The sequence below is a fragment of the Alosa pseudoharengus genome, unplaced genomic scaffold (assembly GCF_046254945.1).
Source record: "Alosa pseudoharengus isolate Yale_2024_CS ecotype anadromous, Long Island Sound unplaced genomic scaffold, YU_APseudo_1.1 YU_APseudo_1.1_scf_12, whole genome shotgun sequence".
Classification (NCBI taxonomy): domain Eukaryota; kingdom Metazoa; phylum Chordata; class Actinopteri; order Clupeiformes; family Clupeidae; genus Alosa; species Alosa pseudoharengus.
Window position 1 is genome coordinate 13,928,598 of NW_027468587.1, and position 12,500 is coordinate 13,941,097.

The 12,500-nt window shown below is 45.3% G+C and overlaps 1 protein-coding gene across 1 annotated transcript in view; it reads left to right on the forward strand.

The window, feature by feature from the left end:
* The window catches only part of LOC143118353 (neuroendocrine convertase 1-like), a 189,046-nt gene that overhangs the window by 43,985 nt on the left and 132,561 nt on the right, over window positions 1-12,500 (forward strand). Inside the window, exons 5-6 of the mRNA XM_076279419.1 lie at window positions 246-382; window positions 6,491-6,596. Coding sequence (XP_076135534.1) covers window positions 246-382; window positions 6,491-6,596 — 243 coding nt within the window. The remainder of the gene's footprint in view (window positions 1-245; window positions 383-6,490; window positions 6,597-12,500) is intronic.

The window sequence follows — 12,500 nt, forward strand, 5'->3', positions numbered from 1 at the left end:
CGTGGCCACAAAGACTATGTTTACTCCAGTGTGACATGCACACCGCTAATACACAAACTCACACACACCCTGGACAGCCACAATTTTCATTCTCTTCAAATGACATAATGACACACACACACACACACACACACACACACACACACACAGACACATGGACATGAGCTTGCAACTTGGTCTGACACACACCCGCTCACTTCCTCTGCTCTGTGTGTATGTGTGTGTGTGTGTGTTTGTGTGTGTAGGGCCGCACGTGCCTGAGTCGATGGTGCAGCGTCAGGCAAGAGAAGGAGGAGGAGGTGGTGAGGAGGAGGAAGGGCTGAAAGAAGATGTTGGAGCTCTGCATTTTAATGACCCACTCTGGCCTATGCAGTGGGAGCTGGTGAGCACACATACACACACACACACATACACACACGCACGTACACACACGCGCGCACACACACACACACACACACACACACTTTTTCAATTTCACCATAAACATAAAACATCCAATCACCAGCTGTCCAGCACATTGTGCTATACTGATCACGTATACAGTATATGAGCCTTCCCCACCCTGCTCCCATGTGTTTTCATGAGTACAGACACCCAAACCATTGAAATTACTGTTGAATTTACTCCTAAGAGAAGTTCTTTCAGAAACATTGACATTATACAAGCCCTTTTTTTCATATACTCATCTCCCCTTTAACCCACCTCAGCCATCTGGCATATTTACTGAGTCAAAATGTAGGAGATGATCAGAAAAGTACATCTAAATCTACAATTTATTCATCAATTTATATACTGACATATATTTGGCACACTTACTATATTGATGTAATATGTAAGGCTACTTACTTGCCTACTTGTAAAAAAAAAAGGAAAAATAGTGTTCATCCTAGCTCTGGGAAGTGTTGCAAATTGTGTAGAGAATGTAGCTGCCAATAACTGTTCCTGGTCATGACAAGGTAAACAGCCTCTACACCCTTTGATCTCTGATAGGTAAGAGAGCTTGACGTTTGAGTCTCTGTTGGTTTTCCACTGTTAGAAGACAGCTTTGGTCTGTGTGTGCTTGTGCAGGTGTGTACTGTAGTAGCTGTCAGATAGCCACTGTTCAGAGGACGAGGCAACAGGGAGACTGAATGGAACTGCCTCTCTGGCATGGGTTATTGACTTTTCGAGAGCAAAGCAGAGGTTTTTAAACGCAAAAGCATTTTACCTACAGCAAGTCTGCCTCAAATAGGCACCCCTCAGCTTGGCACCGTAGAGGATCAGGCAACAGTAGTTGTTGTTGAAATTGAGGATAAGTCATAATGTTCATCCTTATAAAACAAAAACAAAAAAAACAATGAAATATTGATCAGAAGAAAACTGAAGTTCAAGATGTACTTATAAACCTTAGAAAGAGCATTTCATTTCTCACTATCTCTTGGCTGCTCTGGAGACCATTCCTCTCTGTGGCTGAAAATGCTTCCATTTCTTCAGAGGACATGACAGCTAGTGTGTAAACCTGAACTTCAGATATGTTTGAGGAGATCTTTCCAGGTGTTGCCGTTAAGAGCTGCTTGGAAGGTGGGGAAATGTCCCTGTTGATTTATCTCTGTTGAAAAGAATTTTGGGCAGATTCTGGAAAACAATTGGACAAGAACAGACTTTCTGTACAAAAACAAGAAAAATGCAAGCAAGGCTGCCACCACACACTGGCTTAACCACCAATTTCGGAGTTCCGAGGTTTGATATTACACTCATTTGTGGAGTGTTTTGTAGGATGTGTAGGTATTGTAGTTTTGTAGTATTTGAAGTTTCCATATACTAACATTGGGAAGTAAATTATTCAGTGACAAGAAATCAAATTAATGAAAGGATGGTTTTGACACAGTACTGTAGACAGTGAACTTTAGCTAGTAGGAAGGCAAGCAATCAGATGTTCAGACAGACAGGTTGGCAGACATATGAAGCGAGAAACAGGGCAGAGAAGTGAACAGGCAGACAGACAGACAAACAGACAGACAGACAGACAGACAGACAGACAGAGAGACAGACAGACAGACAGAGAGACAGACAGACTCATAAACCACAATAATATAGCAGGGTTTTGCTGCCCATTCTGAGAAGCGGCGAGGAGCTGTGATGAGAGTATGTCTGGGATGGTGAGTCCAGTTGCTTGTGTGGTCTTTGTCTTAAGGACACACACTGTGCAGAAGGAGAGATAGAGAGGGAGGTGTCTGAGCCTGTAGTAGCCTCTCACTGTATACACACACTCTAAACTAAGTGTATGTTTTATATATTGGACATACTGTAGTAAGATGTTCATTCACCATTACACTGTTGTATGTTTGTATATTTATATTTTGTACATTTTTCTGTATGTTTGTTCACTAAGATGTATGACTACCTGTCTGTCTTTTATTATGGTGTGTGCAGTTGGGGTGGATGGTGTATCAATTTGATGCTGTGGTTTTCACTAATTGCCTTGTTAACACCATTCACATGTTTGATCAGGTGATCACTATGTGTAGGTATTTTTTATGTCAGATTTTTATGTCACAGATTTAAAACATATTTGCTGGGGACGGAAGTGGTTGGTGTTCACACTTTCTTTATAGTTATTACTCTAAAGCACCCACAGTTCAGATTCCTTTCTTTATAGTTATTACTCTAAAGCACCCATAGTTCATTGGATGTGCTTGCTGGACACTTTTCAAACTCTAAATGTGTGACAGAGCTGAAATGAAACACCATTGTCATTGTAATATGGTTGTACTAAAAATGATATGTCATATCAAACTAAACAAACAAAAACAAAAACAAAAAAATACATATTGATCAAAACATACTAAATGTTAAAAAGCCTGGACCTAAAAACAGACCATTTTGTAACAAAACAATATGGACACACCCTCATTTCTACCTTCTTCTGTTTCTTTCTCTCCTGTACTCATCCTCCCATCTCTCTCATTCCCTCTGTCTTTCTCTCTCTCCCCCCCTCCGGTTCTGCGCAGGCTGGCATTAGTGCTGATTTGAAGGGGCTGGATTAGAATGGGCTGGGTCTCTCCGTGATGCTGTCAGGGCCAACTCAGGGGGTCTTTCATCTGTGCAGAGCAGAGAGGCCACTTCAGGTGCAGCCGCCGCCGATTCAGAGGAAAGATAAGAGACGGAGCGAGGGAGGGAAAGAAGGAGGGAAAAAGAAAAAAAGGGGGAGGCTGTGGAGAGGAAGGGAGGGAGGGAAAGAAGAAAGAAAGAAGGGAGAGAGTAAGAGAGAGAGAGAGAGAGAGGGAGAGAGAGGGTGTGACTTTGATGCTGTGCACTTGCTTGGGTTTACCTGCTCATCACCTTCATTGCCTAAGGAGGGCTGCTGACAAAGCTCCCCTTTAAAACACACACACACACACACTTACACACACACTTACACACACACTCTCACACACACACACACACACACACACACTTACACACACACTCACACACACACACACACACACAGAAGAATTCACACGCATGTGTGTGTGTGTGTGTGTGTGTGTGTGTGTGTGTGTGTGTGTGTGAGAGAGAGAAAGAGAGAGAGACAACCTCAATCCCCCACACACACGTTTTCAGCTCTTGTCACTGTTTACTGGTCATTCACTCATCTCCACTCACTCGATCTATGAGTGTGTGTGTTTAGGTGTGCGTGTGTGTGTGTGTGTAAGAAAGAGAGAGAGAGAGAGAGGTGTTTGTGTGTGTGCATGAGTCTGTGTGTGTGTCTGTGTGTGTGTGTGTGTGTGTGTGTGTGTGTGTGTGTGTGTGTGAATTCTTCTGTGTGTGTGTGTGTGTGTGTGTGTGTGTTTGTGTGTAAATTCTTCTGTGTGTGTGGTGTGTTTGTGTGTGTGTGTGTGTGTGAGTGTGTGTGTGTGTGGTGTGTGGTGTGTGTGTGTGTGTGTGTGTGTGTCTGTGTGTGTGTGTGTGTGTGTTTGTGTGTGTGTGTGTGTGTGATCTCACCCCTTCCGTGGCCCCGCTCCTGCCTTGTCCTCTGGCAGGTTCCCCCAGGTGGTTGGTGCTGCTGGACTCTGGCTGCATTCATCTTTGCTCTCTTTTCTTCTGCGGCTACAAAGCAAGCTCTGCTCCCTCGCTCCCTCCCTCTCCCCTGCCGACCGCTATTTATCCATTGTGTTTAGTTAAACTCATCTCATCTAGCATCCACTCCTTCTCCTTCTTATTCTCTATCTCCATCGCCCTCTCTCTCTCTCATCTCTCTCTCTTTCTCGCTCTCATCTCTCTCTCATCATTCTCTCTCATCACTCTCTCTCTGTCTCTCTCTCTTTCTATCTCTCTCTCTCTCTCTCTCATCACTCTTGCTCTCTCTGTCTCTCGCTGCTGTCCTTTACTTTTTATCGCTTTTTCTCAATTCTTCCCTCGCTCTGTTTTCTCTGTCCCTCACAGTCTCGATCACAGACAACACAAACGGAGGAAATGGTACAAAGACCAGTAAACATTCATTTCAAATATCAAGCGTACTTTAGCCTTACTGAGAGCTGACATTTGGAGTGAAGCATGGTGAGGCTTTGTTCTCTGTGTGTGTGTGTGTGTGTGTGTGTGTGTGTGTGTGTGTGTGTGTGTGTGTGTGTGTGTGTGTGTGTGTGTGTGTGTTTGTGTGTGTGTATGTTTTGTAGTGAAAAGGTTGACAGCAGTGCTTCAGAGGCCAACCTCAGTAAGATACTTACCCCCTGCAGAGAAGACAAAGTGCTACACACACACACACACACACACACACACTGATTAAAGCTGCTGTCTTCATCCGTTTATGAGAGCCGAAGTTAGTTCCCCATCCTGAGCCTGGCCCAGTCTTTGCTCTGTTGTAGTTCCCTGTTGTAGTTCTTTGCTGGAGTTCTCTGCTGTAGTTCTCTGCTGTAGTTCTTTGCTGTAGTTCTCTGTTGTAGTTCTTTGCTGGAGTTCTCTGCTGTAGTTCTCTGTTGTAGTTCTTTGCTGTAGTTCTCTGCTGTGGTTCTCTGCTGTGGTTCTCTGTTGTAGTTCTCTGCTGTAGTTCTCTTTTGTAGTTCTTTGCTGTAGTTCTCTGCTGTAGTTCTCTGCTGTTGTTCTTTGCTGTAGTTCTCTGCTGTGGTTCTCTGAGAAACAGAGGTGAAGGGCGAAACAGAGATGAGGAGCAGGAGCAGCTTGAGGAACAGCAGTCGAGACAGAGATGAGACACACTCATGCTCAGAATGTACTAAGAAATAGTCGCCAGATGCAGACGGTACGTGCGCCATAAAACATGGCATCGTGTGTATGAACAGACCGCACATGGATGGAAGTGTGTTCTGCCTGCCACTACAGCGCAGAATGGCGAATGGTGCTTTTTCGTACTCATGCACATACTGTAGGCCTACATGTATGGCAAGGTCGAGGGAAACGTGGGAGTATCAAGGGAAAACATGGGAGGAGAAAAGTTAATAGCGATTGGTATTCTGCCATATGTATGGCAACAGAGCATGTCTGTTTTGCGGTGAAACATTTTTGGTTAAGCAGGTGTTATCCAAATGGTCATAGCCCACATGCACACATATATTGAATATTTTATTATAATGGAGTAGAACTACTGCTCTACATTATCTCTCAGCTTGTTGACATCGTATTATCATTTATTGTATTATTTCATAATTGCTAAGCTTTTGATTCCTTTTAATGTTGTCACTGGTGGACTTTGATTGAATTATACCATTCAGTTGTGGGCTGTGATGGGCGGTGATGAGCTATGTTTACCTGATAAAGTGAAAGCGTACAGTAGTAGGCTAAATTCCACGCAGTAAGGCAAGGTACCGTGTTCGCTTTCTGTAGCAGAAAAACACACACCTCGTACTCCTCGTACATCAGCCTCTCAGTCAGCTGTAGTTAATTAAAGATGGGGTGGATGGATACATGGGTGGATGGATGGGTGGGTGGGTGGGTGTAAGTATTTATGAATAAGAGGGTACATTGATGGATTGATGAGTAAATAAATGCATAAATGCAAAGATGAACGGATAGATGGATGGATGGATGGATGGATGGATGGATGAATGGATGCATGGACAGTGGATGGACTGATGCATGGATAAGTGGGTATAGGCTACTGCAGTGGATGGACTGATACATGGATAAGTGGATATAGGCTACTGCAGGATGAGTGACCAAACAGACAGGTGGACACCTAATTCTGTGCAGGAAAGTTAATGTTTGATTAGCAGAAAAAAAACCCAAGTATAAATAAACAAAAGCACGTTCAAAAGACAGATCTTACTTATGAAGGAGGGAAAAGCTAATGAAGGAGGGAAAAGCTTAAGAGGGAATGGTAGCTGCTTAGCTGGGGACTGAGGCCAATAGGAACGGATCCTTCATGTCTTGGCCCGAACTCTAAATCTAACCCCACCTGTGGGTGTGTCAGACAACAAGCTTCCACCAGGTGGATTATGGGCAGTGTACTGTAGGTGTTAAAAGTAAACCCGGACCTGAGTCCTATTTGTCTATTTGTTATTCGTTTTCTCTCCAGTTTAACCGTGGCCAATTCGCACATGCCCACCTCGACCTGAACGTCATGCCCGTCTGGCAAAGGAACATCACTGGACATGGAGTTGTGGTGACCATCATAGATGACGGTAAGACATGTTTGTGTCTTAATGAATGAGTATGGGTGTACTGTGAGTGTGTGTTTGTGTGTGTGTGTGTGTGTGTGTGTGTGTGTGTGGGGGGGTTATTATGAGCACGCATCCTCTCTGTCTTCCTCATTCTTTCTCTCTCAGTTCACCTTGCTCTGGAGGTGGAGGTGGATGTGTGTATATTTGTGTGTTTGTGTGTGTGTGCGTGTGTGTGTGTGTGTGTGTGTGTGTGTGTGTGTGTGTGTGTGTGTGTGTGTGTGTGTGTGTGTGTGTGTGTGTGTGTGTAATCGTCTGTGAGAGACCTTCCCTCTAATGGTTTCTAGAATACCCAGTGACAGAGGATATGAATGAGAGCCATCTTAGGGGCTCGTTCAGAACTAATTGAGGCTGCAGTACACTCAAGTGCTGATAAAAATGGCCAACATGAACAGAGGAGACAGGGAGATGATGAGAGTGGAGAGAGAGAGAGAGAAAGACAGAGAGAGAGAGAGAGAGAGAGAGAGAGAGAGTGTTTTGTGTATACAGTAAATATGTGGAAGTGTTTATGTGTGTGTGTGTGGGGGGGGGACATAAGAGATTGCACTTTTGTGAGTTGCAGTGTTGTATTTGTTTGTGTGTACCTGTGTGTGTGTGTGTGTGTGTGTGTGTGTGCGCGTGCGCGTGTGTGTGTACAACGGGAGGTAGGGGGAGAGTGTATTAGCCCTGCATGGCTGGCGTTCCCCCTCATCAGAGGACTGGGTGATTGGACTCTGCTCCACCTCTCCATATTGACACTGCCTCTCTCTCTCCCTCCTCTCTTGTTCACTCTCTCTCTCTCCCTCCTCCCTTGTTCACTCTCTCTCTCTCTCCCTCCTCTCTTGTTCACTCTCTCTCTCCCTCCTCTCTTGTTCACTCTCTCTCTCCCTCCTCTCTTGTTCACTCTCTCTCTCTCTCCCTCCTCTCTTGTTCACTCTCTCTCTCTCTCCCTCTGTTCACTCTCTCTCTCTCTCCCTCCTTTCTTGTTCACTCTCTCTCTCTCTCCCTCCTCTCTTGTTCACTCTCTCTCTCTCTCCCTCCTCTCTTGTTCACTCTCTCCCTTTCTCCCTCCTCTCTCCCTCTTTTCTCCATCTCCTCCACTCTCACATCCACATCCTCCCTTCTGGTCTCACTTCCCTCTCTCTCCTAAATACTAAAGTCGACACATTCTTCCTCTCTCTCTCTTTCTCACTCCTTCTCTCTCACTTTCTCTCTCTTCTCTCATGTCCTCCTGTTTGCCGTTTCTTTCATAAATACTCTCTCTTGATCTCCGTCTCTCTCTCTCTCCCTCTCTATCTCTCTAGGGCTACTTCTTATAGCCTTTATAGGAGTCCACATTATGGTTCAGTTAAGGGGTTTTTAAGTGTTTCACCCCCCCCCCCAACACACACACACACACACACACACACACACACACACACACACACACAAACAAACCTTTCTCTCCCTCTTTTCTATTTCCTTCTCTTTCTTCTTTTCTTTTTTCTCCTCCCTATTTCCTTCACTCCTCCCATCTCTGCCCTCCTTTTTGTACACTCTTGCACATTGTACACACACACACACACACACACACACACACACACACACACACACACACACACACACACACACACACTGATACTGTTCCTTCCATTCTTACTCTCTTCCCTTTTCACCCTTCTCTCTCTCCGATCTTTCTCACTATCCCTCTTTCATGTTCTACTCTGTTCTCTGCAAGGCTTGCAATTCTCAGTTTCCTAAATGGTCTTCTTCCACTACATCCCCCCCCCGCACACACCACCCACACACACACACACACACACACACACACACACACACACACACACACATGCACAAACACATACACACTTCTTCATCTCTGGCCACCTCCCAGTCGATTTCTATTGATTTAATATCAAAATGAAATAAATATTTTCTCCCTGCCCAGCCTGGTCACAGTCCCCGCGGCCCAGCCTCACCCCACCACTGGCTCCATGCCTGGTCACAGTCCCCGCGGCCCAGCCTGGTCACAGTCCCCGCGGCCCAACCTCACTCCACCACTGGCTCCATGGCTACTCTTCCAGCAGTAGGCTAATGGAATCAGGTCCTGAAAACTCTGCTGTCGAGCCTCAGTCAAATTTACATAGCTGCTTTATTTCTGTGTGTGTGCGTGCGTGTGTGTGTGTGTGTGTGTGTGTGTGTGTGTGTGTGTGTGTGTGTGTGTGGGTGGTGCACAGGGTTTATTGTGTCATATACCACTGCTTGGTTGAATTTCCTATTGTGATGCGGTATTTAGAACGTCAATTATTTTTATGTTAATTGGACACCTATGAGGTAGCTCCAGTTTTTTGGCCGTATCACACTTGTATATTACTGGTAATTAGTCCAAACTCGTTGTGAAGTTCAAATGAAGGCTGTGTGGTCCATTGTCCCTTACTTAATAGATAAGTCTGTGGATGTAGAGTGTGGTGTATACCGAGTCTGTCTGAGTGTAATTCTATTGCTGAAGGAAGTGCTTACAACCTAGGCAGTATAAGGTCCTATACAGTGAAAGGAATAATAGCAATTCCATTCATGTAAATAGTCATATATGTATTAGACACCAACAAATAGTCTTAATTTGTATAGTCTCAACAAGAGACGCATGTAGCCATGAGATGCATGTAGCCATACAAAAAGGGTTTGACGGCTATTAGAAAAAAGTGTTTGTAATGCATTAACAAGTGCCTTCCGAATGGGCCTTTGCCTTTCGTCTGCTTGTGTAGACTATGAGAGGGCTTGTTTCATGTGTGCGCTAGTGAGTCTGGAGGAGGTGAGGTCTTACTCATCATGATCTAGACAAGAGACAGATTACAGCTCACATTCTGGTGACACAAGCACAGGTAAAGGAAACTGTTGCCTTAAAATAAATATTTTCTTTTTTTCTTTTTTATCCATGTGTAGGCTGTGCCCAAGTATTAGTATTTGTAGTAGTAGTAGCATTGTTATTGTTGTTGTTGTTACATAAAATCAAACATAATAACTATTTCTGCTCTTTGTACTGCTGCTGCCAATACTGTTCCTAATAGTAGAAGAAGTAATGTTATCGTTGCCAGATGAGATATTTTAATCAGCTAATGGTGGAATAGTCTGGAGTAGGAGGAGTAGAGAGTCACTCTTAGACACCCTGCTGATATGCAGTCATCCAGAGACCATCTCTCTCTCTCTCTCTCTCTCTCTCTCTCTCCATCGCTTCTCTCTCTCCTTTGCTCTATTGATCATTCCGCTGCCCCGTCACCATGTGTCACCGCAACCCAGAGACGCCCCGTTCCACAAATCACCTGATTCGGTGTAGCGTGTGGGGGTGTGTGTGTGTGGGTGTGTGTGGGGGGGGGGGGGGGGTACACACTCTGGAGGAGACAGAATGGTGTCAGGCGCTGATGTGTCGCTAAGATTACGAGAAGTCCTCAAAATTCTCCTCAGCTCTGCCCCGTCCTGTGTGTGTTTGTGTGTGTATGTGTGTGTGTGTGTGTGCGTTTCTGTGTGTGTATGTGTGTGTGTGTATGTGCATGTGTGCGTTTGCATATGTCTGTGTGTATGCGCTGCCCCGTCCTGTGTGTGTTTGTGTGTGTATGTGTGTGTGTGCGCGTATGCGCATTTGTGTGTGTGCGTGCGTTTGTGTGTGTGTATGTGTGTGTGTGTATGTGCATGTGTGCGTTTGCATATGTCTGTGTGTATGCGCACTTGCGTGTGTGTCTATAATTGAACCCACATTAATATGAGTAAAATCCCATACATTAGCCTGGGTTTATCTCTTATCTTTCCACTGATACTAGCAAGTGATTATGCTAATTATTGTAGCATGATTGTGCACATGATGACGGATAAATACACGTATGAGCATAGAGTATATGTCATCACATTGGTATGTTTTGTGTTTGCTCATGTGACACTTCCGACTGCATATACAGTAAAAGCATTTCAGGTTCTGTTTAGGTCTAAAAATTGAGCTTAAACTATTATATGCACATTGCAGAATACTTTTTGCACGTGGGTTTACTGCTTATACAATTATACAATATGAATTCTAATTTATAACATTTATAATATTAGTGATTGTGTTGAGTAGGGTGGAGGTTGTGGGGTTGGATGTGGTTGGTTGTGGTTGTTTTAGCAGAGATGACACCAATGCTGGCCATGTAAAAACCAGCCTGACACGGCTACCGACGGAGTCAGCGCTTTTCCTCCCTCCACACCCTCCCCTAACCCCACCACCCCTCAACACACACACCCAAACCCCTCAGCCCCCCCATCACCGCACATCCCTCCCTCCCGCTGTTCAATCCATCCAGTGGCTGTCACTGCAGGGGAGCAGACAATCTATCACGGCATCGGGACGCATTCTCCTCACCTGCGCCGGGCGCTCCTTTAATGAACAGCCAACATGATCCCGCCTGACAAGCAGGAAATGGATGTAATAAAGATTGTTTCTGCATGCTCTTTGCATCCCTGATAAATCACCGTGCCGTGCTGAGCTGTGCTGTGCCGTGCTGTGCCATGGATACCCCAGTCACATGGAAATTTGATTTCACACGGAGAGAGAGAGAGAGAGGGGAGGGAGAAAGAGAGAAAGGGACAGAGAGAGAGAGGGAGAGAGTGAAGGAGGGACAGGGACATGGAGGAAAAAAACACTTGCATACTTTTTCATCTTTTTCATTTGTTTTTAGTCCAAACTAGGAACACTAGGAACTGAGCACCGCCACACACACACCAAACACATACACACACACATACACGCACACAAAACTCACACATGCACAAATACCTGCTGCACACACATGCACACCACGGTCCCTAAAATCCATCACTCATTTCTCATCAGGCAAAAGAGCAGACGACCGCAACCTTCTCGGGTCCCCTCAGCAGGGCTTAGTTCACCAGACCTTTCTGACCTCACTGACGCACAGTCAGAGCACCGCCGAAACACCTGATCTCACGTACACCTGATGAAAGGATTCAAAAAGAGGAAGGAAATGGAGAGAGAGAGAGAGAGAGGCAGGAGGAGAGAGGGAGGGAGAAAGGGATAGGGCTACTCTCTTAGATCGCCATCCAAACAACCGACCTCACAAACAACAGATGAAGGGATGAACAAACAGAGAGGTGAATAAGGGAATAAGAGAAGGGAGGAGAAGGGAATAGAGTGAAATAAGGCACTCCTGGATTGAGAGGCAGAGGTTAGGGCAAGGGAGAGAGAGAGCGAGGGAGAGAGAAAGACAGAGAGAGTGAGAGAGGCAAATAAAATAGGGGTGTGACCCATTGAGAGAGAGAGAGAGAGAGAGAGAGAAGTAGATTAAATACTGTAGGTGAAACAGAAAGAGAGAGAGAGAGGGATAGGGAGAGAAAGAGAGAGAGGTGGGTAAAGGGGTCACAACATGGAGAGGGGGATAAAGAGAGTGGTGGAAGGAATGGGGGTGGAGGAGAGTGATGGAGAAAGGGGAAGAGAGAGAGAGAGAGAGAGAGAGAGAGAGAGAGAGGTGGCGAGAGAGATGCAGATCTCAGGGTAATTTATGGTTTAATCTAATGCGGCCCAGGCATGTTGTAACTCTACAGAAGAAGGGCGTAAGAGAGGGAGACAGAGAGGGCAGGGAAAGCAAGAGGGGGCAAGCAATGAAAGGGCGAGAGAAAGAAAGAAATAGAGGTGAAGGAGAAGGTGAGAGAGTAGAGAGAGAAAGAGAGATGGAAAGAGAGGCAGAGAGATGGAGGGAAAGAGAGAGATGGAAAGAGGGCAAAGCATTAACCCTTTTGTAGGGAGATGGGGAGTGGAGTGGTGTTTTATTGCACTGTTGTCTGGCCTTGTAAAGCTTTCATCCATTTTGTAGAGGTGGTGGCCAGTATCCACTGCTTACGTTAGCATACTAACCAGACTAGGTA